The sequence below is a fragment of the Myxine glutinosa genome, chromosome 1 (assembly GCF_964187855.1).
Source record: "Myxine glutinosa chromosome 1, kmMyxGlut1.1, whole genome shotgun sequence".
NCBI classification, from domain to species: domain Eukaryota; kingdom Metazoa; phylum Chordata; class Myxini; order Myxiniformes; family Myxinidae; genus Myxine; species Myxine glutinosa.
The window spans coordinates 445,378,623-445,404,358 of NC_136261.1; the positions used below are offsets into that span (position 1 = coordinate 445,378,623).

At 46.4% G+C, this 25,736-nt stretch overlaps 1 protein-coding gene across 1 annotated transcript in view; it reads left to right on the forward strand.

Moving 5' to 3' along the window:
* Nucleotides 1–381: 381 nt before the first annotated feature.
* The window catches only part of LOC137418526 (E3 ubiquitin/ISG15 ligase TRIM25-like), a 39,019-nt gene continuing 13,664 nt past the window's right edge, over nt 382–25,736 (forward strand). Inside the window, exons 1-6 of the mRNA XM_078770833.1 lie at nt 382–453; nt 2,415–3,080; nt 10,424–10,519; nt 17,339–17,572; nt 18,524–18,546; nt 22,246–22,373. Of these exons, the coding sequence (XP_078626959.1) occupies nt 2,460–3,080; nt 10,424–10,519; nt 17,339–17,572; nt 18,524–18,546; nt 22,246–22,373 (1,102 nt within the window). The 5' untranslated portion in view covers nt 382–453; nt 2,415–2,459. The remainder of the gene's footprint in view (nt 454–2,414; nt 3,081–10,423; nt 10,520–17,338; nt 17,573–18,523; nt 18,547–22,245; nt 22,374–25,736) is intronic.

Genomic DNA, 25,736 nt, shown 5'->3' on the forward strand with positions numbered 1-25,736 from the left:
TCCCCTCCGCCGCCTCCCCTCCGCCTTCTCCTCCCCCTCGAACATCGATCGGAGAAATCCGTGGATCGGGATTCGGGAATGATGTTTGTTTTGATAAATGATAACGAGATGAGAACGAGTTTGTTTATTAAACGGGATAATCAGAGATAACGGGTTTAAAATAAACGTTATCATCACATGAAAGGGTTTGAACTCCCGCGGAATGTTCCCTCATTCGGTTATTCATCCACAAGAAAATAAACTTCAGGTGAAAAACAAGATGAAAAATCCAGCTTGTGTTATTAAATTAATCACGTGACCTGCTGGGAGACTCGAATGTGCGGGAGTTCACACGTTCATGCTACGAGGCTGCGTCATCACGTTGTTCATGACGTCACTGAACGAGGCTCCACCCCCTATGACCTCAGTTCGCGGAAGTTTTTACGCGATTCAAAATCTTCATCAGCAGGAGAGGTAACATGTTCGTACTCGTACCCGGGTTAAGGAGTTATCAAGTTATTAATGTTGAAATGTTGAACAATGATCGTGTTTGTTTCACTCTGCTAATGAAGGAGTGTGTGGAGAGTGCGATCGGGAAGATCCGTGTGGTTCGGCAGGATGACGTCAGTTTTAGGGAGTGAGAGGCAGACAGAGTTCCAGGTTCATTCGTTTCACCACCGAAGGTCGATGGAGGTTTTGTTTTCATGTCTGTTTATCTATTTGTGAACAAGATATCTGAAAGAGTTGTGGCCGGACACGGACGAAACATGGTGGAGACGCTGGTGTGGGACACGGACGGTTTTATTTTATTCCAAGTCGAGGCTCATGTAAGAGCTAACATATGGAACATATAATAAAGGGAGCGAGAGGGGTTGAGGGGGAAGTTCAATAACAGTGGAAAAGAGGAATATCGGGAGATTTGTGGAAGAGAGAGGGAGGGCTGGGTGCGAGGTTAAAGGTTCGAATCCGGCAAACGTTTGAATCAGTTAACGGTTCGAATCCAATAAACGTTTGAATCCGTCAACGGTTCGAATCCGGCAAACGTTTGAATCAGTTAACGGTTCGAATCCAATAAACGTTTGAATCCGTCAACGGTTCGAATCCAGCAAACGTTTGAATCAGTTAACGGTTCGAATCCAATAAACGTTTGAATCGGTTAAAGGTTCGATTTCGGTAAACCTTTGAATAAGCTGAAGGTTCGAATCCGGTAAACATTTGAATAAGCTAAAGGTTCTTATCTGGTAAACGTTTGAATCGGTTAAAGGTTCGATTTCTGTAAACCTTTGAATAAGCTAAAGGTTAGAATCCGGTAAACGTTTGAATCGGCGTTCAATGGTTCAAATCCGGTAAACGGTTGAATTGGGTAAAGGTTCGAATCCGGTAAACGTTTCAATCGGTTAAAGGTTCGAATCCGGTAAACGTTTGAATCAGTTAATGGTTCGAATCCGGTAAACGTTTGAGTCGGTTAAAGGTTCGAATCCGGTAAACGTTTGAATCAGTTAAAGGTTCGAATCCGGTAAACGTTTGAAATGGTTAATGGTTCGAATCCGGTAAACGTACATGGGATAAACAAGATGGACACTACAAGGGATTTTAGGAAAAAAACCACGGAATTTGAAGGAGGTGGGTTTGATGTAGGTTAACGGGGGTAGAAAAGATCAAGGTTTTGGATGGGGGAAGATAAGAGATGGTGGTGAACACCTGTTTTGCAGACCCGGAGGGAGGGGTGGGTCTAGTTATACTACTTATGCTAGTTAAACTAGTTATACACCAAAACAAACAACAAAAACGACCGGGAAACTTATCTTTGAGGAAGTTGGTAGAGGTGAAAATCGCACATCCACAGCTCAGAGACTGGAACCGGAAGTGATCAGTGATGATACCAGGTGAACCTTTCGAACTTCGTTTTACGAAAACTCCCATTGAGTGATGGAGCAGATGGTTCCCTCATGAAATCTTATTATAATCTCTGTTTATGTGTTTGTCGACACTAGTACATTGTCATGAGACACCTGGCACTCTGTTGTGTTACCTGTTTGTGATGATCGAGTGCACCTTCTGATGATCTTCTTATCCAGTTTGTCATTTCATTTAATACCCTGAATGATTATTCCGAACGTTAACACTCGGGGAATGTTCTTTATGTGAATACGCAAGGAAAATCCCATCAAATGATGGATTCACCCATTCAACACAACACACAGGATTACAACAGATACAAAGTTATCGATTACATCCGAAAAATTATTTGCAATAAATAATGCAGTTCAATAAATAAGACTCTCTGGGGAAGATTGGCGGTGACAGGAGAAATTTGTCAACACATTCCATATTGGAATGAGAGCGTTGTAATTTCAGCATTAATTATTTACATGTATATATATACTTGCTCTTCCATGACTTAAATATTTATAATTTTCAATCTCCATTTGCAGGTTTCAATTCAACCCTGCTCCACACTCTTCTCTCACCCCAAGGAAATGGCTTCTTCTTCTTCTTCTTATTCTGATATTGGAGTTATTTTGAATGAACTCACATGCCCAGTGTGCTTTGAACTCTACAAGGAGCCCATTTTTTTGCCATGCGGCCACTCGTTTTGTCGGTTGTGCCTGGAGACATCCTGGGAGAACAGGGAAGCAGATGAAGGTTATGTTTGTCCAAATTGCCGTGAGGTTTTTCCACAAAAACCAAAGCTCATGAAGAATGTGATCATTGCCAACTTGGTAGAAAATGTGAAGTTGAAAAAGGGAAAGTTTGGATTGGAGGTCCGAGATACAGAACATGGTGATGTGAATGTTAAGGAAGGAATGAAATCAGGGGGCAGTGAGAGTTACTGTGAGCTTTGTAATGGAGAGGCAGCCAAGAGGTGTGTACCTTGTGAGATCCTCTGCTGTGCGAAACACCTGAAGCCTCATCAACAGAAAAGGCACAAACTGGTGGATCCTGGAGTGAAGATTGAGGAACTAAGATGCATTGAGCACGGAAAGCCAATCCAACTCTATTGTAAGGATGATGGGAGCTTGATGTGCGTCACGTGCACAGGTGGACAACATCGGGACCACGACGTTGTTGCTTTGGAGATTGCTCATGCTGAACTGAAGGTGAGTAAATCAGTGAAAAAATAGTTATTGTATGTGTTATATCGATACTATTTTGGTTATTTCCGTGAAATAAGCTCATAGAATGTGTCCAGGTGCCCAGCCGTCCGTCCGTGTGTATATATGTACATCTATCAACATTTGACGAAAATATCTCCTCACAAACTACCCGACCAATTATGGATCGAATGTGTAACGATTTATCAGGCCAGCAAGGTCCCACCCATTGTGCTCACCATCTGTATGAGTGCCCCCTTTAAAGGAGGTAATGAAGGAGCCGTGCTCCCACGTCGATCGGAAGAATGGACGCGACAAAAAGCTGGAATTCGTCCGAGTTGCTTTATTCAAACAAAACAGCTCAGGTACTCTGAAAAGCCCGTTTATCGGGCAGCAATATATATACACACATTATCCCTGAGCGTTTGCCCGGGAACGGCGAGAGGGGGCGTGGCCAGGCGTCCTGGCCACGGCCTGGCAAGTCGAGGGCGGGCATGCCCGGGCGTCCTGGACGAGCCCGGCATGGTGATCGCTCCGCGTCCTTGGTAGGTGCAAGGCGATTGTGAAAACCCAGCGGTAGCCACTACACACGTCCCCCCAGAATCGACTTGCACCGGCAGGGTCAATTTGAGGGGGGTCCTGATGACCCGGCCGAAGCGACCCCTGGCGGGTCGTGGGGGGGGAGGGGGTCCGGTGTGGTGGTGGGCGGTCGAGTGGGGGGCACCGTGGATGGGGGGTGGCCTCGCCGCGGCGGAAGTGCCAACCGTGGCGGTTGGTCGATGTCCACGTGCGCCGGCTTGAGGCGGTCCACCGCAATCCGGTCCGACCTGCCGCTGATGTCGATGATGAACGACTTGTCGTCCCGTCGCAGGACCCGGAAAGGCCCATCGTACGGCCGCCGGAGTGGCCCCCGATGTGCGTCATGACGCACAAAAACATACTCCGCTGTGCGAAATGCTGGGGGGACGTAGGACTGGGGGTCACCGTTGTGGGATGTTGGCACGGGGGCAAACCGTCGGGCGGCCTCCTGGAGGTCCGAGCGCTGGCGAGCTGCGGACCAGGGACTGGTAGCGTCGGGCACGAACTCGCCCGGGACGTGTAGCGCCTGGCCGTAGACAAGCTCGGCGGTGGATGCCCGGAGGTCCTCCTTGGGGGCCGTGCGGAGGCCCAAAAGGACCCAAGGCAGCCAGTCGGCCCAACCGCCGTCCTGAAGGCAGGCCATGAGCGCGGCCTTCATGGAGCGGTAGAATCGCTCGCACAAACCGTTGGCTTGGGGGTGATAGGCCGTAGTATGGTGGAGCTTGACCCCCAGGTTGCGGGCGACCGCGCCCCACAGCTCGGAGGTGAACTGTGGCCCGCGGTCTGACGAGATGTCCGCCGGTGCGCCGAAGCGAGCGACCCAGGTGGCGATGAAAGCCTGCGCCACGTCGGCGGTGGTGGTGGAGACGAGGGGAACGGCCTCCGGCCACCTGGTGGTCCAGTCCACCATGGTGAGCAGGTGTGTGAACCCCCGTGATGGGGGGAGGGGGCCCACCAGATCCACGTTGACGTGGTCGAAACATCGTTCGGGCACGGTGAAAGGTGCCAGCGGGGCCTGGGTGTGTCGGTGGACCTTGGCCTGTTGGCAGGCTGTGCAGGTGCTGGTCCAATCGCGGACGTCCAGTCGAAGGCCGTGCCAGACGAATCGCACCGACACCAGCTTCTGGGAAGCTTTCCGGCCCGGGTTGGAAAGGCCGTGGAGGGAGGCGAAGATGCGGCGTTGCCAGGTAACGGGCACGATGGGGCGAGGCTGGCCTTGTGAGACGTCACAGAGTAGGACAATGTCCGCGAAGGGGATGTCGGCCAGGCAGAGGCCCGTGTCCGCCGCCCGGAGGGCTTGCACCATGGTGTCGGTGGTTTGGTCCCCCGCCATAAGCGCGAAGTCCATGCCGAGGTGGACCGCGTTCACGCTGGCCCGAGAAAGACAGTCGGCCACGGCGTTGTTTTTGCCGGCGATGTGCCGGATGTCCGTGGTAAACTCCGACACGGCGGAGAGGGGGCACTGTTGGCGGGCCGACCACGGCTCCGTGACCTTGGCCATTGCGTAAACCAACGGCTTGTGGTCGACGAACACCGTGAAGGGTCGGCCCTCCAGGAGGTGGCGGAAATGGCGAACGGCCAGGTGTAGACCGAGGAGCTCACGGTCAAACGTACTGTATTTGAGCTCGTTCGGCCGGAGCTGCCGGCTGAAAAAAGCGAGTGGCTGCCAAACCCCGTTCACCCATTGCTCATGTACGGCGCCCACCGCATAGTCGGAGGCATCCGTGGTGAGGGCGATGGGAGCGTTGAGCACCGGGTGAGCGAGCAGTGTTGCGTCGGTGAGGGCCCGCTTTGAGCTTTGGAAGGCCGCGTCCATTGCTGTGGACCAGACGATGTCGTGCTTGGCCGGCTTGCCCCGGAGGGCTTCATAGAGGGGCCGCATGAGTTGAGCAGCGCGGGGCACGAAGCGGTGATAGAAATTCACCATTCCCAGGAATTCCTGCAGGGCCTTTATGGAGCGGGGACGCGGAAACGTGGTGATGGCCTCGACCTTGGTTGGCAGCGGCACGGCCCCGTTCTTGGTGATGTGGTGGCCCAAAAAATCAACGGCCGTCGTGCCGAAGTGGCATTTGGCCGGGTTGACGATGAGGCCATGCTCGCTGAGGCGCCCGAACAGTGTTCGGAGGTGGAGGAGGTGCTCGGCCCGGGACGTGCTGGTGACGAGGATGTCGTCCAGGTAAACGAAGAGGAACGGCAGGTCACGCAGCACGCCGTCCATCAAGCGCTGGAATGCCTGAGCCGCGTTCTTGAGACCAAAAGGCATCCGTAGGAATTCGAATAAGCCGAACGGCGTGATGACGGCCGTTTTATGGACGTCGGCCGCCCTGACAGGTACCTGGTGATATCCCCATATGAGGTCGATTTTTTAAAAAATGACCCGTCCCGCCAGACGGGCGGAGAAGTCTTGGATGTGCGGGATCGGATACCTGTCGGGGGTGGTAGCGTCGTTAAGACGGCGGTAGTCGCCACATGGGCGCCAGCCGCTCCCTGGCTTTGGGACGATGTGTAGTGGCGAAGCCCACGTGCTATCGGAGAGCTCACGATGCTGAGGGGTTCTAAAGCGTCGAACTCGGCTTTGGCCACGGCGAGCTTGGCTGGGTCGAGGCGGCGGGCTCTGGCGTAGACCGGCGGGCCCGTGGTTGGTATGTGGTGCTCGATCCCATGTCGTACTGCGATGGCCGAAAACGTCGGCCGCGTGAGGGCCGGGAACTCCGTGAGTAGGTGAGCAAACTCGTTCGCCGCCGGGAGGGCGCATGCCAGCTCGGTCGGAGCGGAGCTGCTCAATGTGCATACCAGGGAGCTGAAGGTTTCGGCGTTGATTAGGCGACGCCGTTGGACGTCCACCAGCAGTCCGTGTGCGCAGAGGAAGTCAGCGCCTAGCAGAGCCATGGGCACGTTTGCGGTTACAAACGTCCAAGTAAAGCGTTGGCCGCCGAAGCAGAGGGTGACGTTGCGCGGGCCGAAGGTGCGGATGGCCGATCCGTTGGCCGCAACCAAGGAAGGGCCGCAAACCGCGGACTGCCTGTCCTGGTCAGAGGCGGGTATGACGCTCAGTTGGGCGCCGGTGTCGCACAGGAAGCGCCGTCCGGACACTTTGTCCATGATGAACAGTAAGTTGCCCGTGTGGCCGGCGCTCATGGCTGGTAATGAACGCCGGCCCGGCCGTTTCCCGGCCTGCCGAAAGTGCACGGGGGTCGGCATGTCCGCGCCTTCTGTCCGAACCTGGCATGATAGTAACACCATGCTTGGTCAGATGGAGGCACCGGTCGTCGTGCTGGAGGTGGTCGGCTCTGCGTAGCGGTCACGGATTGCGTCGGCAGTTCAGTCGTCGACCCTGCCGGGTGCATGGGCATTGCGTCAGACGGCGGTGGGCTCCAGGTCGCTGCTGCAATGCGTTGGCCTGCCGCAGAGATCTTGTCGGCTTCCCTGGCGAGGGCACGGGGATCCGTGATCGTCGTACTTGCCAGGGCGAGGCATACCGGGCTAGGCAGCTGACGGAGGAACAGGAATGCCGGAGAGTGCTCGCCGAGCAGCGAAAGCATGTAGTCCATTCGCTCGGACGGGCGCATGTCGCCGAGCTCGGGCAGGTCGAGCAGGCGCCGTGCGCGTTCCGCCGATGGGAGTGCAAAAGCATCGAGGAGGAGCTTTTTAATCGCGCCGTATTTGTCAGCGGCTGGCGGGCTCTCGAGGAGGCTCAGGGCACGGGCCGCGGTGGCTGAACCGAGCGCTGCTACCACATGGTGGAAGCGGGTGTCGTCGGCCGTGATGCCTCGCAGGGCGAACAGGGAGTCCGCCCGGGCGAACCAAACCACCGCGTGAGCCTCCCAGAAGGTAGGCAGTTTAAGGGCAACTGCCGTGTCCATGTCGGTTGTCCATGTCGGTAGGTCACCAATGAAGGAGCCGTGCTCCCACGTCGATCGGAAGAATGGACGCGACAAAAAGCTGGAATTCGTCCGAGTTGCTTTATTCAAACAAAACAGCTCAGGTACTCTGAAAAGCCCGTTTATTGGGCAGCAATATATATACACACATTATCCCGGAGCGTTTGCCCGGGAACGGCGAGAGGGGGCGTGGCCGGGCGTACCGGACGCGGCCTGGCAAGTCGAGAGCGGCCGTGGCCGGGCGTGCCCGGGCATGCCCGGGCGTCTCGGCCGAGGCCTGGCAAGTTGAGCGCGGGCCTGCCCGGGCGTCCTGGACGAGCCTGGCATGGTGATCGCTCCGCGTCCTTGGTAGGTGCAAGGCGATTGTGAAAACCCAGCGGTAGCCGCTACAGTAAAAAGGTTCTGCCTTAAATATTGGTATTTTATTTAAAAATCATCTTTTCAGAAACAATGAGACAGATCCGGACCAAACTTGCCAAGAGGCATCGGGACCATGCCCTAACCATAGGTTGTGCTCCTTATGGGAAATCTCACCTGGAAAGGGGGCCATGGGCCCCTCCCAAATCCATCATTTTCACAAAAACATCTCCACAACTACCTCAACGATTATGGACCAAATTTGGTACAACGTATCAGGGCCTGTTGCTAGAATCTCAGATAAGCCTGTCCTGTGGTTAAACCGCATATCCGGAGCATTAAATGTGTCCGCTGGAAAGGTTCCATTAAGTAGGCCCGGGAAAGTAATGTTACCTTTATAGGGTTATCTAGAAATGCCGTACCACAGGGCAATGAAATACCAGAGGGCCAGGTAGAATTGTATAGATTACCATGCTCCGTATGTTGCAATGAAGAAGAAGAAACCCCATGTACCATAAGTATGGAGCCATTGGACCATATGCCGTGTAAGAGTTTATCTTTGTTCCCATGATGAGGGGTGTGGTTATGTTAATTAGTTAGGGATTAATGGTAATTTCCCTGTATGTAAATGGCCTCTGTACTTTTCCCCTTGTTCCTTATGACGCACTAAAAACATACGCTACACCTAATATAAACAGTAAATGAAAACCAACCGGAACAGGACATTAAACAATACTGCAGGCGCTGTCAGCGGCCACATCACAACATCATGCAGGCAGGTCCGTGAGGCCACACCCTGAAGAGCAGTGATTGGTCTGGTATTGTCGAGTGATGAGAGGGACTCGCTGATGGGAGCAGGCAGAGATGTCATCGCGATGACATCAGAACCTTGAGAACGAAAGAACGGGGTCCAGACATTTGTCCCTCTCTTGGTCCTGGCTTTGGTCATAGGCGGTCACGTTTTACCTGTGTGGTCGCCTGTGAGGAGATCGCTGAAAGCTTTTTGGGTGCCTTTTGGGAGCTTTGCAAGTGAAAGGGAGGAGTTTTTGGCAGCTGTGTTGTTCTTCAGAGGCGGAAGGGGCCGCGAGCGAGCCGTAGGTGGTCATGCTATCTGCTTGCCTCGCGCCGGTGGCCACTAAGGGCGCGGTGCCACCGCCATCTTGTGCGCTTCCCATGGGGTGCCTTCAAGCTTCAACGACCACCAAGCTCCCAAAGTGCTCGTCGAGACCAGAGCTGAGTGTTGGCAGAAACATTAATTATTTTTTGCTGCAGCTCCAGGAGAGGACCGCGTTGTTTTTGTTGTTGTTGTTGTTGTTGTTGTTGTTGATGTTGGGGTACCTTTTTGAACAGCGCATGCGCATACATGATACACAATGTGCATGCGCGCATTATTGCAACAGATATCCTCATGATTCTACATGTTGCAGCTGGTGACCACACTGTGGTCATTTTTCTCTTGGTATTTTATCATACCCCTTGTCTGTATACGAGTCCGTATGGAGGGTCCCTCAATTAGAATTTTAGTTTTACCATGCATTCTTTTGTTACCGACATTTCTTTCAATAAAGCCAGTATTTTTGCATTATAATTCCGTGTCGGGTTTGAGTTGATTATCACTGGTTCAAAGACGTCCAGTGGGACCCATGAAGGTAAGAGCTTCGTTACCCATCACTGCCCTCATCCCCCGCGCGTATTCACATCGCCATTAGATTGAACGCCTTGGAGTAAAAGCTCAATCGGCTATCCGTCCCCAGGGGTGCTCACCCTGGGAACGCGACAGTAAGGTCTCATGGGATTGTGCTCCTCATCCGGATCTGTCCCCTGTAAGAGGCTGAAAAGGGTTTTTTGCTTCTGTTGAACATGAGGTAATGTCGCTGATCCGACTTCTCTCTTTCATATAATTTTAGTATATCATATTTTTCAAATTCCATCTGCAGAATGGGGCATGGGGAAATAACCGTCAGTCCCCCACGGCACCCCCCCCCCCCCCCCCCAGCCATATACTGTCAAGACAGCTGAGAAACCGTTTTAGTGATTAATGTCATCCTGGGACTTTTTCTTGTACAGCTCTAGAGTTAAAGAGAAGAGATGATTTCAAAATTTTAATAAAATTCCCATCACATTAACTGTGCTCCTTATCACAAATGTATATTCCATCTCTATATATAGTTGTATTTTCTGTCTGTTTGTGCACCAAAATAATTGGCCCAACCGGTAGTAACCCCATAATATTGCATGCAAATCCTCTTGGCAGATGGAGATGCAAGAAAACATTTTCAAACCTACAGGTTAGGGGTTTCAAGGTGGGGGGGGGGGGGGGGGGAAGACCAAAATTCTCTAGATGTAAATGTGTATCGTATAGCACCACCCAGTGTCAGCCCGTATTACAATTCATCTTGTATCTTCTAAATTCCTTCCACACAAGGTGCGGTTACCTCTGCTAGTATTTATATAATCTTGTGCAGGATGTTCCTTTTTAATCCACCACCGGTTCACGATTCTTCACTTCTGTTGTTTCTTTATTCTGTGCAGGATGTTTTGGCTGCAAAGTATCCTCATGTGTCACAGTCAATGGAGAGCGTTGCATCCCAACTACGGCATGTTCAGGAAGAGGAAGCGCAAGCAGAGGTGGGAATCACCAATAAGTCATCGTTGTTTTGTGAAGGGATGTACGATGATGTCCTTCCTGCTGTCCTTTCTTCCTTCCAGGTCTGCGTCAGTTATCAATGTTTTTTTTCTTTTTTTTTCCAACGATAACTGGAGAACCACTGAAGGGGTTTTAACCAAACTTTGCACAAGTATGGATTGAAATTCAAAAGATAAACTGATGGTATTTTTGGGTTCAACAGGTGAAAGTCTCATTTTACAGAGCACGAGTCGAGTTGCAAACATCAAATGTTGTTACTCTTCTCCTTCTCTGTTTCCTCTCTTTCTCTCTCTCCCTTCTGTGACTTTTAATTTTTATGGCGTAGCCCATAGAGCAAAGCCGTATAGAACAGTGTTTGCCCGTCCGTATGTACGTATGTACATCCCCTCAAACGTATACCAATCAGAGCTGAGGATCTGGTCATATGAAAAGGTGAAGTGATTACGTCTGACGTCATTACGGCGGTACGTGGCTAACTCCTCACACATTTTGACTCCAATTTCGTTCAGGCCGAACATATCATTGAAACGTTTTGCAGTTTTGTTTTTAGTTTATTTTAATTTATATTTAAATTTAGCAAACGTTGGAGTTCCAATGCTTCAATATGAATTCATCATGACTGTCCAGACACCTTGAGCTCCCTGCATTGTACGGTTCGGTGCTGGGTTCTGCCTCTGAGGCTTACTTGGTTATGCAGTGACCGATCCTCTGATGGTGTCGGTGCCGGCGAGGTGCACCCTCCCTCCCATGCCAGCATGGACTGTGTGCACCTTGCTGCATCTGATGTTATTATTGTTATCAAAATGCAGTATTTGTAAATTGACTGTAATTTAGCCTTTTGGCTTATATTATTGTATTAATATAAGACTGTAATCTTAAATTACAGTTAAATCAATTAAATTGTCTGAAAAATGGCCTCGAAAGGTGGGTTTTTATTATTTTATTGCATTATTATTACTAGCAACGGGACCGCCCTAAAGGCGGGGCTTCAATTGGGAAGCCCAAATGAAAAGGCAAAATATCAGAAATTTAAGGCTTTTTCTTTATTTTAAACGATGCATATAAACATCCATTGAATCATATCACACACAAATCTTCAAAATCTAAACAGTACATGGCACCCATTTTGAAAAAAAGATTGAATTCTGCAAAACGGAAGTGGCCGCTACACGTCTTTCTCAGTCGCACGTTTATGTGTGAAGAGTGCGCGCCAAATCTAATGGAAGCGGCCACTTCACCAGTTTCTCAGTCGCTTTTCACACGCTGCCAAGTTACTTTGGAACTGCATGTTTATATAGGAAGAGTTCATCAGGAGTCGATCTACTCTCTCCTGGTATGTATAATTTCAACAAAAGCCACATCATTGTTCATATCGGTAAATATTATTCCATCGTGTTTGAAAAAACTGGAAAATTGGGAAAAAATTGGAAAAACAATATAGCCTATTTTACTCCAAGGGGTCCCAGGATTACCCACCCAAAATTTTGTTGCGATCGGTTCAGCCGTTTTTGCGGTACCTTCAAACGGACGGACGGACATTTGGTGAATTATAGTAAGATTATTATTATACAGCAGTATTGTTTTCTTAATAATAATAATAATAATAATAATAATAATAGCATTAATACTAATTATATAGTAAATATAATCGGAACACTGCAATCCTTTTGCCGTTATTGCAAAGTTTCTAGATTGAAGCGATGTATGGTTGGTTCATTGTAACTCGAAACATAAAATAAACAAAGCAGTGTCTCAATGCTTCTGCTTCCGGTCTTGCTGGCGAGGTTTCGTTTATTCGCAGCTCTCCACGCTCTCAATCGAAATCGAAGTGAAGTAATTGTTCCCATTTGTATTTTCGTTATAACTGTATTTATTTTATGGTGTTGTACGTATAGAGTGTCCCGAGGAAGATTTTCGGTGCAAATCTTTCATACCTGTATAGAAAATCGTGTTAATTCGTGTCGTGTCTTTTGAGGCTTTGTACAGTGTCCAACCTTGAGGCTTTGTTTTTCTCTCAGCGGTTCGTCGTTTGTGCTCCAATAACTTTCGTTCTCTGTTTTCCCAGTCTTTTCACCCCATAGCCTACTTCTTTGTTTAAAATCTCAACTAAAAAAAAAACAAAAAAAACATTTCCTTCTCTGTTCTTATTTGTTGTTCTCATTCATTTATTCGTTCTTATACGTTTGATCGTTCTTCGACCACGTGTTTCTCCCCCATTTCCCCAGATAGTTTTCACTGTTAAACTTTAAAATGTTTACACTTTCCCCTCAAGTTCTGTAATCCATCGTATATTATAACACCGTTTTCTTCTTCTTCTTTAAAAGGTAGCTTTCGACTTGCTCACCAAATCTATTCATCCCAAAAAAAAATTCCATCTCTTACAGTGCCTCTTTTCTACATTCCCTAAACTATCCTGCACTCCATCCTCCCTCCAGCGTCCTTAAATGTTTTTTTGACTCGAAGGTCACAATAAACTCATTTTGCAATAAATGTTCGTTTCCCAATAATCGTACACTTTCTAAAATCCAATCTCACCCCTCCCCTCCAAATCTTCCCCATAACCCCTCCCCTCCAAATCTTCCCCATCACCCCTCCCCTCCAAATCTTCCCCATCACCCATCCCTTTCAAATCTTCCCCCTTGCCCCTCCCCTCCAAATCCTCCCCATCACCCATCCCTTTCAAATCTCCCCCCTTGCCCCTTCCCTCCTAAACACCCCCCACACTCTCCCCTCCAAGACTCCCCCTCACCCCTCCCCTCCTAGACTCCTCCCTCACCCCTCCCCTCCAAATCTCCCCCATATCCCATCCCTTTCAAATCCCTCCCCTTGTCCCTTCCCTCCCAAACTCCCCCCTCGCCCCTCCCCTTCAAATCTCCCCACCCTCATTTCTCCTCAATTTCCCCCCTCTCACTCCCCCTCCTCAAAGCGTCCTCCCTGCTTCTTCCCCCTTCCAACTCTCACCTCCATCTCCCCCAACCTTCTGCCTCGCTTTTCCCCCTCCTCAAATAAAACCTCATTGTGCCTCACCCAATCACGATCAAACCTTTTGTCCGCCCCATCCCACCCTTTCTCCGAGCTATTCTGAAATCTCTGACACACCTTCAACAGCTCTCCCTACCTCTTCCACCTCTTCCACATCTTACCCTACCCCTCCTCCCCCCTGTTCTGTAACCGATGCTCCCCCTTCCTCTTCATTAACGGTATGGACCTCAAACATCCGGGGCCTTCGTTCAAACTTAACTGATCTCTCCATACAGGTTGCTTCTGACAAACCAGACATGATCTGCTTAACAGAAACTTTCCTCCTTCATGATGTCTCTGATTCTTTGGTATCTCTCCTGGGTTACTCCCTCCTCCGGTATGATAGACCTGAGCCTCGTCCTGGAGGTGGGGTTGCTATCTTGATCAAAAACTCTCTTCCTCACTCGCCCTGCACTGCACTCTCTCCACCTCACCCCCAGGAATACCTCTGGCTACGGCTTCCCCTTCGCTCCCACCTCTTGTTCATATGTGTAATGTACCGTCCGCCAAACAGTGATGACTCCATCTACATCTCGCTGTCTGATAATATGGACCAACTTCTATCTACTCATCCCAACTCTCTCTTCCTCATATGTGGTGATTTCAATTGTCACCATGCCAGTTGGCTGGGTGTGGGTACCTCTCTCACCAGCCATGGCTCCTCAGCAAAGGACTTCTGCGACTCACTGGGACTGACACAATCTGTCAATTTCCCAACCCGGATCTCAGTAAACGGAGCATCTTCTCTTCTGGACTTGATTATGACTAACTTCCCTGAAAATGTCTGCTGCTCTTCTTCTGCTCCAATTGGCTCATCTGATCATGTGCTTGTTAAAGTGGACATCTCTCTGACCATTCTCAGGGAGCCTGCTCAGCGTCGACGAGTCTGGCATTTCACTCAGGCCAACTGGCATGGTCTTCAAGCAGCCATCAATCATCTGGACTGGTCTCCCATCTCTACCACCTCTGACATCAACTCATCCTGGGAATTCTTCCAAAGTAAATTGCGCTCTCTCATGCACAGATTTATCCCATCTCGTCTTCAGTTGTCATATCCTTCCTCCCATCCATGGTACACAGAATCTTGTGGTGAGGCTGTTGCCCAGAAGCAACTTGCCTTCGTATCCTGGAAAGCAAATCCAACGGAAGGAAATCTCATTTCCTTTCACAAAGCCCGAAACAAGTATGTGTCCACCCTCAGGAGAGCCAGGAAACAATATCTCTCCGTTCTCAAGAACGAACTCTCTTATCTGTCTCCCTCTTCCAAATCCTGGTGGCGTCTGGCCAAATCTGTTTCTGGTGTTTGTTCCCCCTCCATCCCCTCCCTTATCTCAAATGGCGACACAGCTGACTCCGAACGTGAAAAAGCTGAATGCCTCAACTCTGCATTTGCCTCTAAATATTGTGTCCCAAAACCATCCCTCTCTGTACCCACCGTACCCAGTCGTACCCAGATGCTCCTGGACTCCGTGTCCTTTCCTCCCGACAAGGTGGAAAAGTTTCTGTCAACCCTCGACTCTGATTCTGCAACTGGACCTGACGGCATCAGCCCACGGGTCCTAAAATCCTGTTCTTCTGCTCTTTCACTCCCTCTCTCTGTTCTCTTGACCCTCTCTTTTGCTCAAGGTCAACTGCCATCTGCTTGGAAATCAAACAACATCACCGCTTTGCACAAAAAATGTGCAAAAACAGATCCTAGCAACTACAGACCAATCAGCCTTCTCCCAATTATCAGCAAAGTCATGGAATCCATCATTACTTCGGATATGAAATCTTTCCTCTTCTCCAATGGCTTGATCTCTGATCATCAATTTGGTTTCAGACCAGGTCACTCTACTCTGGACATGCTGCTTCTGCTATCTCAACAATGGATGGAGGTCCTCGATGCCAAACAGGAAATTAGAGCTGTCTCCCTCGACATATCACATGCCTTCGATATGGTCTGGCACCCCGCTCTGCTCACCAAACTCTCCTCCTTTGGTATCCATGGAAATCTCCACGCATGGCTGGGAGACTTCCTCTCTAGTCGTAGTCAACATGTTTCTCTCATCTCCTCTTCCTGTTCAGGCTGGAGTTCCCCAAGGCAGTGTTCTGGGCCCTGTGCTTTTTCTGGTCTTCATCAATGATCTCTCTGACTTTCTTGAAAATCCTCTCTATCTCTTTGCTGATGACTCCACTCTCTGCCGCTCCATTCCTCATCCCTCAGATCGGCAGTCTGCAGCCTCCTCACTCTCTGCAGACCTGGACAAGATCACAGACTGGGCAAACAAGTGGAACATGTCTTTCAATCCTGACAAATCTCACACTCTTACGATGTCTCTCCGAAAAGACCGACTGGACAAACCTCCCATCTACTTTCTGAATAATCCTCTCCAAGAAGTTCTGTCACTCAAGCTTTTGGGTCTCACTATCTGCCATGATCATTCCTGGGAAAACCACATTTCCAAGCTGGCCTCCAAACCCAGTCGCCGACTGGGCATCCTCCGTCGTGCGAAGTCCTTCCTTGGCACACCTGAGCTCCTCACCACATACAAGGCTTTCATCTGCAGCTCAATGGAGTACTGCTCTCCCCTCTGGGCTGGTGCTCCTGCCTCACACCTAGCTCGTCTTCACGCTGTTGAAACCAAAGCATTCAGAATCATTGGAATCTCCGGAGATGACGCTATCTCCGAGGGCCTTTCACTTTCTCACCGCAGGCAGGTTGGTGGTCTTTCCGTCTTCTACTGACTCCTCTCCGGCCTTGCTCCCCCAGCTCTCTCTGGGCTCTGTCCCACAAATATTCCTAAAGGTCGCACAAGATCTACCTGGAACCCTCTTATGGTTAAACTGCCAAAATCAAGACTCTCTGCTCACCTTGACTCCTTCATTCCTCTTTTCTCCCACCTCTGGAACACACTCCCTCACTCTCTTCAATCCCACTCCTCCCTCCAGGTCTTTAAAACGGCTGTTCACCACCATCTCTTATCTTCCCCAATCCAAAACCTTGATCTTTTCTACCCCCGCTAATTTCACCCCAAAGCCACTTTTTGAGGTGCCAACTTCTTTCCTGGAAGTCCTTGGTATCCTTGCGTTTTATACCTATCCTGCCCCCCCCCCCAGGCCCTCTCCCTCCCACACATCTCCCGATGTCCCTGCTCTCAAATGTTGTGTTTGTGTGCTTCCTCCCCTTCTCTCCCCATCTTGTCGACCGCTCCCCTTTTTATATACTTTGTTTGCTTGTTTGTTTGATTTGTTTGTTTGATAAATGTTAGCTCTTTCACGAGCCTCGACCCTGTATACAAAAAAAAAATCCTATATCCTACATTATTTGCTAACTGGTATCCCCACCGAGGTCATACTATCCTCTTCAACTAAAGTAGCAAATAAGCCCGGCTATGCCACTGATAGACTTTCGGACTTGTTTATTCAACCTTTGAGATAAAACGTCACAGCTGGTTTACATCTAATATGGACATAGGCATATCCATCAACACATTTGCTTTGGATTATATTTTCTAGTTTCACTTTTATCCTCCATGTGCTTCAATTTTGAAAATAAATAAATTGCAACCCTGAACTGTTAATTCGGACATATTGGATGTTGCAATTTCCTATTGGATTCCTGCACTCAAAAATATTTTCAGAGAAGAGTGCCCACTTCATTTTACCTTCAAAACCCACTCCTGGTACCAGTGATCTGATCCTATCAGCCATAATCCATTATACTTTTTGTTAATTTCTACATTTTCTCTGAAAGTTTCTTATTGATTTTTGAATAATCAAACAATGATTCCTCCCAGAACTCAAGCAGAAATGCTGAGGACAGTTTGGAGGAGAAGCGCAGGTTGGTGTGTCAATTGGTGAATGAATCTGTGGATCTGATGAAGAGTGAAATCAACAAGAGGAAAATGGAGAAGCTTTCTCTTCTTGGGAAGCAGAGGGAGAAACTGGAGCAGCAGATGGAGGATCTACGTCAAGGAAAATCCACAATGGACGCAGCATTCCAGGATCTGGAGGCCATTTCTTTTCTACATGTGTGGTTTATCATAAACGTATTACAAACGTTTTAATGTTTAAAATATACTGTTTGGGGGGGAGTTTGTCACTATTCAAGTATAAGCCTTGAGTTGAGGCCTTGTTACATGTCACGATTGATGGTAAAGCTGCAGTATACCATGCAATGGTTCAAAAATGATTAATGAAATTGACTAGAAAGGTGAGTGAATGCATTTCCAGGTGTGTTTATGTCATCATGAAGTGAGATTTAGGTTTTGTCACAATGAAGGTTTGGGATAAGAGTTCGTTCATGTCATGGTCTCCAAAGCAGTGATACAGCACGACTACCTGGTCACTGTTGAGGGTTTCAATCATTTCATCCAAGGATTTTATCCAAGTGATGCTCACATTGACCTCCAGGTACCATGACATCATGGCTTTATTCATGTGCTGAATCATTCTTGAATGTTTTGTTTTATCCAGGTCGTCAAAGTTACCTGTATGTAACCACCTGGAGAACGTTAGCATGAATTATGGTCAAACAACCTCTTCACATACTTTGTTCCTGAACGATTCAATGTTATTCATGTGAATACTGTTCGGGTTACAGATTTACCTTATCAGGTGTTTTCACCAAAGGGAAGTGAAGTACTGTTTCAAAATTAAAATCAAATGTATCTTTTCCTTCCCAAATTGAGAACGTCTTTCTTTGTTACCCCATGCACGCAAAGCCTCCATCTCCTAAACTGTGACTCAACGTCGTCTTATTGCAGTGTACATGGTGATGTTCAAGATTGCTTCAGTAACACTAAACACCTGGATATTTTTAATGACGATCTTTAAAATCACTATTTTATTAAAATTGAAGAACGTAATTGAACACTGTGTGGGGTATCGTGTTCTGTGAACTCTCGAGTATTTAATAAATAAAAACAAACATTCATTTATTCAAATATCTTGATCTCATTCTTTGTTTTCTTCCTTTTCAGGGTTCCAAGGACCTGCTAAAAAGGTGAAACTGCATTGGTATCCGACACGTTATCAGCACATCCTGATGTTTTTGACCCAATCGTGTTTTAAACATTTAAATATATTTACTAAATAATAAAATGAGACAAAATAAAGGGAGACTTTGAGAAATGAGGATGAGGGAAAGAATGAGGATGAGGGAAAGAATGAGGGCTAGGGAAAGAATGAGGGTTAGGGAAAGAATGAGGGTTAGGGAAAGAATGAGGGCTAGGGAAAGAATGAGGGTTAGGAAAAGAATGAGGGTTAGGGAAAGAATGAGTGTGAGAGAAGGACACATGGGGTGAACAAGATGTAACTGATTCAGGTTACTCAGTTGTCCTCATGAACTAGAGTATTTTCCTCCCGCGATTTCCTTCCCCATTTCTGATCTATAAATGAACAGTTTTGGGTTAATTTAGGGAGGAGGGTCATTATAAAGTTCATTTGTGTTATTAATTTGGACACAAACTTTAAAAAGCTCCTTAAATCCTCATTGATCCTCATTTGAATTTATCTTGTTTAGTTCATTCCTTTCTGTCCTTTTCTTTATTCTTTCCCATCCTCATCAACTTAAAACTATTGACTTCTAAATTGTCGAGATCTACTGTGTTCATTGATACACTCGAAGTCTCAAACATCCTTGAATATTCTGTTCTGCTAATTTGCCCGTGTTCCACTCGGTCTTATTGATTCTTCTCTCCATGTCCATCTGTGATCTCTGCTCACCTTCTTCTCTCCATGTCCAACCATGATCTCTGCTCACCTTCTTCTTCAACCGCTCTTTCTATTTATTCCTCGTTCCTTTCCAAACCATTTCTAAAGATAATTCATAAAACACCTTACCCCACACTGTCTTGAGAAAAGGGCATGGAAGGGTCTTTTCAACTCTTGGTTTGCGTTTCCAAGCACATCTATATTTTTTTGTCTGGATCTCGATATTTTCCAAGGTTGAAAGCATGAACGGCAAATTTGATTGGTCAATATAGCGGAAATTTGCGTTTCTCCAAATACTGCTAAACTGGAGGTTTTTGGAAGTGCTAACAAAGAGATTTGTGTTCTTGTGTTCAAAATATAAAACACAAGCTGAAGAACCCGGCGTTGCTCGGAGAAATTCAAAGTAATATGAATATTGATAAAAAATCATATGTATATTGACATATAATGCGGCGCCAATTTGATTCATACAGCTGCAAGAAGAAGCAAATGTATTTTATTTGCCAGATATAGGGTGCCCCTTTATAGGAACTTTCTAGAGCATTTCTTGGTTCCTCCGAAGAACACAAGGGTAGTCCAGCATGCACACGAGATTTTTTCAGAATGTCCCTTCTTTACTATAATTTCCGCAAAGCACATACCATATAGAGGGGCCTTTTCTATGCTCCTGGCATTTTCCCCAAGAATACACTAACGGTCGAAAGTTTTAGAACACCTCAATTTTTCAAGTTTTTATTGAAATGTACGCACTTTAATGTCTCAATGTACTATGAGATTATGCATAGAACAAATAAATAATTGGAGATAAAAAAGAAATCATAGAATCATTTTGTTTAACAACATTTAATTGAAATTTTTTTTACTCAGCAAAGTAGCCACCTTTTGCAGATATAACCGCCGAACACACTCGTGGCATTCTTTCTCCAATGGAAATCAAATATATTTCGGGAAGTTCTTCCCAACATTGTTGCAGAAGTTCCCACAAATGTGTTGCACTTGAAGGTTGCTTTCTTTCACCCTTCTGTGCAGTTCATCCCAAACCAGCTCGATGGGGTTTAAGTCTGGAGACTGTGCTGGACATTCCATGATTTGAATCCTTCCGTCTTGTTCTTTTCCTCGAAGGTAGTTTTGACATAGCCTGGAGGTGTGTTTTGGGTCATTATCTTGCTGCAGGATGAACCCCTGACCAACTCGGCGTATACCAGAGGGTATTGCATTGCGATGCAAAATGCTGTGGTAGCCCTTTTGGTTCAGGGTGCCAGTCACTCTGTGCATCGCCGACTCTGGAGCCAGCAAGAGCCCCAGACCATCATGCTTCCTCCTCCATGTTTGACAGTTGGTGTCACACACTGAGGAACGATCCTTTTGCCTATTCGGCGGTGTACAAAAACCCTGCGTGATGAACCAAAGATTTCACATTTTGATTCATCGGTCCACAAGACCTTCTTCCACTTTTCCCGTCTTCAGTAGTCCACTGGCAGTGCTTCATGGCCCAGGAAAGCCTCTTTTTCTTATTTTGCCATCTTAGCAATGGCTTTCTTACTGCCACTCGACCTGTCAAACCTGCAGCTCGAAGTCTTCTCTTCACAGTTGAAACTGAGACTTGCTTACTTCGACCAGTGTTAAGCTGTGCTTCAAGCTTTTGTCCTGTGAGCCGCCTATCACGCAAGCTGTTGACTCTCAGAAACTTGTCTTCTGATTCTGTTGTGGCTTTGGCTCTGCCAGACTTCTTCCTGACAGAGTTTCCTCCAGTTTCCAAGTGCTTTTTGATGGTGTAGGAAACTGTACTCACTGACACCTTGGCTTTCTTTGCAATTTCTTTGCAATGATTCCATGATTTCTTTTTTTATCTCCAATTGTTTATTTGTTCTATGCTTAATTTCAGAGTGCATTGAGACATTAAACTGTATAAATTTCAATAAAAACTGGTAAGATTGAGGTGTTCTAAAACTTTTGACCGGTGGTGCACTTGTCATCTTCCCACTCATCAACTTTCACAATGAACATCCCACCCAACAAACATTACAGAGTCAGAGAAAATAATCAATTTCTTACATATGGTATCATAGGTATGCAAGTGTCATCCATGCATGGAACATGATACACTGTCGAACAGTACAGAACAAATGCTTTAGTATATGGTGTACATCAACATGAATTACAAAGAGATTGATCTACAATGGACATGGTTTATAACATTTGAACCTGGATACATGAATTACAAGGAGATTGATGGACAATGGACAAAGACATGGTTTATAACATTTGAACCTGGATACATGAATTAGAAAGGAGATTGATGGACAGTGGACAAAAACATGGTTTATAACATTTGAACCTGGATACATGAATTACATGGAGATTGATGGACAATGGACAAAAACATGGTTTATAACATTTGAACCTGGATTCTCTGCATCTTGTCCGAGGAGCTCAGATGGGAACACGAACAGATGGTAACAAACATTACTTCTGAGAATGGTATTGTCCCAAGTCCCACCACAAACACCTTGTTGGATTACTCTCACCTAGGTCTTCTCTCTGCAGACAGACGGTTTTCTATCCCATCACATGGCCTTTGTTCTGTCCATCTCCTGCCAGGAAGCCGAGTCCATGACCAACTGACTCACCAAATCTGCTTCTTGCCTCGTGCTCTTCATCTCATCTTTCAATCATCTCATTCATCATTGATTTATTCTTTCTCCAACGCACACCTCATTCTCTACAACCCTCACTGACACTCTCTTTCCATCCTGTTCATCGTTTTTTCCCTACCTGTTTACTTTATTCTCAATTCGGCTCCTCTAGAATCGAGACTTCTGAATAAAAATAAAAATTAATACAAAAATTCACTCGATCTATTTTCTATTTTTAATTATTTACCATTCTTTTCCAGATTACTTGTTTTGATTTGTAAAAATGTATTATTTTAACAATATTCTCTCCTCCAAGAATTTCTAAAACTGATGTTTTTCCTTTTTATTCCAAGGCTCGAGACCATGTCAGACTTTAAATCCATGAAGAGGACACCGCTCCCAGTCCTGGACTTCTCGAAGGAGGAGAAGAACTTGGATGAGCTCATCACACTCAATAAGAACTTTCTTGAGAAGATACAGAGTGAGTGACACAAACTGGACATTTTATAAAGAAAATAATAAGGGAACACAAAACGTGGCATAAATATGAAAGAGAAACAGGAAGAGACTAGAACGGCACTCATGGGAGAGTATACCTCCACCAGGTGAACACTTTGCGTTTTGTATCCCAGAGTAGACAAGGCAATCACAATACAGAATCACATTTAATCAAAATCATCCATCCACAACTTTTTGACATACCCTGCTATATATCGTTTTTGGCCCTATGTCCCAATGGTGAAGAATCACTTTAAAAATTCTACTAGCTGGATACGGATCCGGACTTTCACCAAAATTGAATTGTTTCTTCCTTCTCATAAACACAACCAGTCCAACAAGTTTCGTCCAATTCCGTCCATAACGTTTTGAGATATCCTGCTATGTATCGTTTTTGGTGTTATCTCCCAATGGAGAAGAATCACTTAATAAATTCTACTAGCCGGATCCGAATCCGGATCTTCACCAAAATCTAATCATTTCATCGCTGTCACATACGCTACAGCTCTGCCAAATTTTGTTTGAATCCGTCCACAACTTTATTGAGATATTTTGTTCACAAACGGACAGACAGACAGACAGGGGTGAAAACATAACCTCCATCCACCTTTAAAGATTCTAGAAAAGGAAAAATGATAATATTTTTATTATGTTCCATATCATGGCTCACGATGAGTGAGGTTACAGAGGGAAAAACGCAAACATGGTTTCAGTGGGGAAACAGGTGTACACAACAGGTAGATGCAACAAGCAAGGTATCCAACAAACAGGAGAAAACTAAAGATGGGAGCGGAGGAAATATCTGAAACCACGGGGCCTGGGAGAGGTAGGGTTCACAAGCGCAGAAATATTTGCAGGTAGTGATGGGAGATGTCACAATATGTTGGTGTAACACGCACTTGTAGTTCCTGGAAGGAAAATTTGGATTGAATCGTCTCCAGAAAGCAGTTCCACAAATCAGATAAAATATCAGATATTTGCAGTAAGTCGAGATTTTGGGAGTTTGATCAGAAGGAATTACTGTAAGAAGGGATTCATCCTCGATATATTAGAGATGGTCAGAGATCGAAGAGAGCAGAGGGATCAAGAATGGAGGAAATGGGGTAAAAAAAATCACACAAACAACAGGCATGAAGAACTCATGTAACGTGTAAGATGGGGTGATGTAATAGACACTGGGGAAAACGGCGGTAAAACCCTGAATCAATTTATAAATATACCTTTTTCAATTAGAAACTTTAACACTATAATGAAGGAGCCCGTGCTCCAGCATGAGACGGACAAAATGATGGGCAAGGCACAAACTCGTCCGAGAAGATATTTATTGTAAAAACCAACTCGGGAACTCTGAAAAGCCCGTTTATCAGGCTGCATATATATCCAAACCAGAAAGCACAACCAAAACCGAAAGCCACGCCTCTTAGGCGAGGCGTGCTTCGGTGGTCACGTGACCGTCAGGTGCAAAGGATTATAACCGCACGCGCGGCACGCTTTGGTGGTCACGTGACCAGCCATCCCGGCACCGCGGTTGACCACCGGTGAAGTCACCGGCTGGAGCAAGGAGATTCTGCTGCTGGTCTCGCTTGGGGGACCCATGGGTCGCTACAATAACACAAATCACCTTCATAATACTTCCAAGAACCATGTTATATGTCGACATCTAGCAAGAGATTAATTTTGGTCGTGACCCCGAAGCCGTTCTATGAAGAGGAAAATAAAATGGAAGAAAAAGAAAAGAATTAAAAGGAGGAAATATGGAATTTTTTATAATATGTAAATGGAGTGAAGAAGAAGAACCCTGGTTCCGTTTCCCTTCACTTCCAAAGATTTATCAAGTTGTTCTGATCCAGCTCCACCTTCTCTGGATGCTCCACCGGCCCCTCTGTGGAAATTATTAGAGAAGAACAAAAACTACAAGATGTGAAATTTTCTTGTTTCATGCTTTTGAAGATTGTTTTTATCTTTTAGCCAAATATCTAAACATTGGTGAGAAGGGGTACTGCATAAGTGTACTTTGTGAAACCCATCCATGGAAACAATCATTATGGGGCCATCGGCCCCACAAATATCAATATCGATGATGATGATGATGACGATGATGAGAGGGAGTGCCACGTGAGAGGGTGAAGAAGAGGCCACCGATATGCTTCTGTAAGATGCCGAGTGACGCTGTGTCCTATGGTGATCAATAAGGCCTCCATCTCCTCAACTGTGACTCATCGTCGTCTTACTACAGTGGAGTCATGCTAGTACAGTGTCGTCGTGCTAGTACAGTGTCGTCGTGCTAGTACAGTGTTGTCGTGCTAGTACGGTGTAGTCGTGCTGGTACGGTGTGGTCGTGTTGGTACAGTGTCGTCGTTTGTACAGTGTTGCCGTGTTAGTACAGTGTCACCATGTTAGTACAGTGTCACCATGTTAGTACAGTGTCGTCGTGTTAGTACAGTGTCGCCATTAGTGCAGTGTTGTTGTGTTAGTACAGTGTCGTTGTGTTAGTACAGTGTCGTCGTGTTAGTACAGTGTCATCGTGTTAGTACAGTGTCGTCGTGTTAGTACAGTGTCGTCGTGTTAGTACAGTGTCGTCGTGTTAATACAGTGTGGTCGTGTTAGTACAGTGTAGTGTTGCGTACAGTGTAGTCATGTTAGTACAGTGTGGTCGTGCTAGTACAGTGTCGTTGCGTTAAACTTCCAGATTTTAAAAATGATCTTTAAATTGTTTATATTATTAAAATTGAAGTAAAAACTTGAACACTGCGTGGAGTATCTTGTTCTATGAACTTTCAAGTTTGTCAAGTAATGAATTTGAGCGATGGATGATACACCGTCTGTAGCTTGATTTGGAGGCCATTTTGATTTGCATTTGCTGTTTGTCCCACCTAAAATCTCGTTTTAATGTTATCCTTTCCTATAGGTTGAATTCCAGCATGGATTCAGGAAATCAAAGTATTGTGATTGGAAAAATCGGTGATGATGTGAATGAGGAACTAAAATATGTTCTACTCCGGAAATATAAATTTCCAGGAAATAACTTTCTTACATTCCATGTATTCCCTCTGCCTCTGAAGGTGGATGGAGGTTATGTTTTCACCCTTGTCTATGTGTCTGTCTCTGTCTTGTTTGTTTGTTTGTGAGCAGGATATCTCAAAAAGTTGTGGATGGATTCGGACGGAATTTTGTGGATAGGTTGGGTGTGTGACAAGGACGAATTCATCCGATTTGGTGAAGATCGGAATCCAGATCTGGAACAGAGAATTTTTAACTGATTTCACATCATTGAGAGTTGGGGCCAAAAACGATATCCTGCGTCACAAGATATTTCAAAAAGTTGTGAATGAGTTATGACAAAACC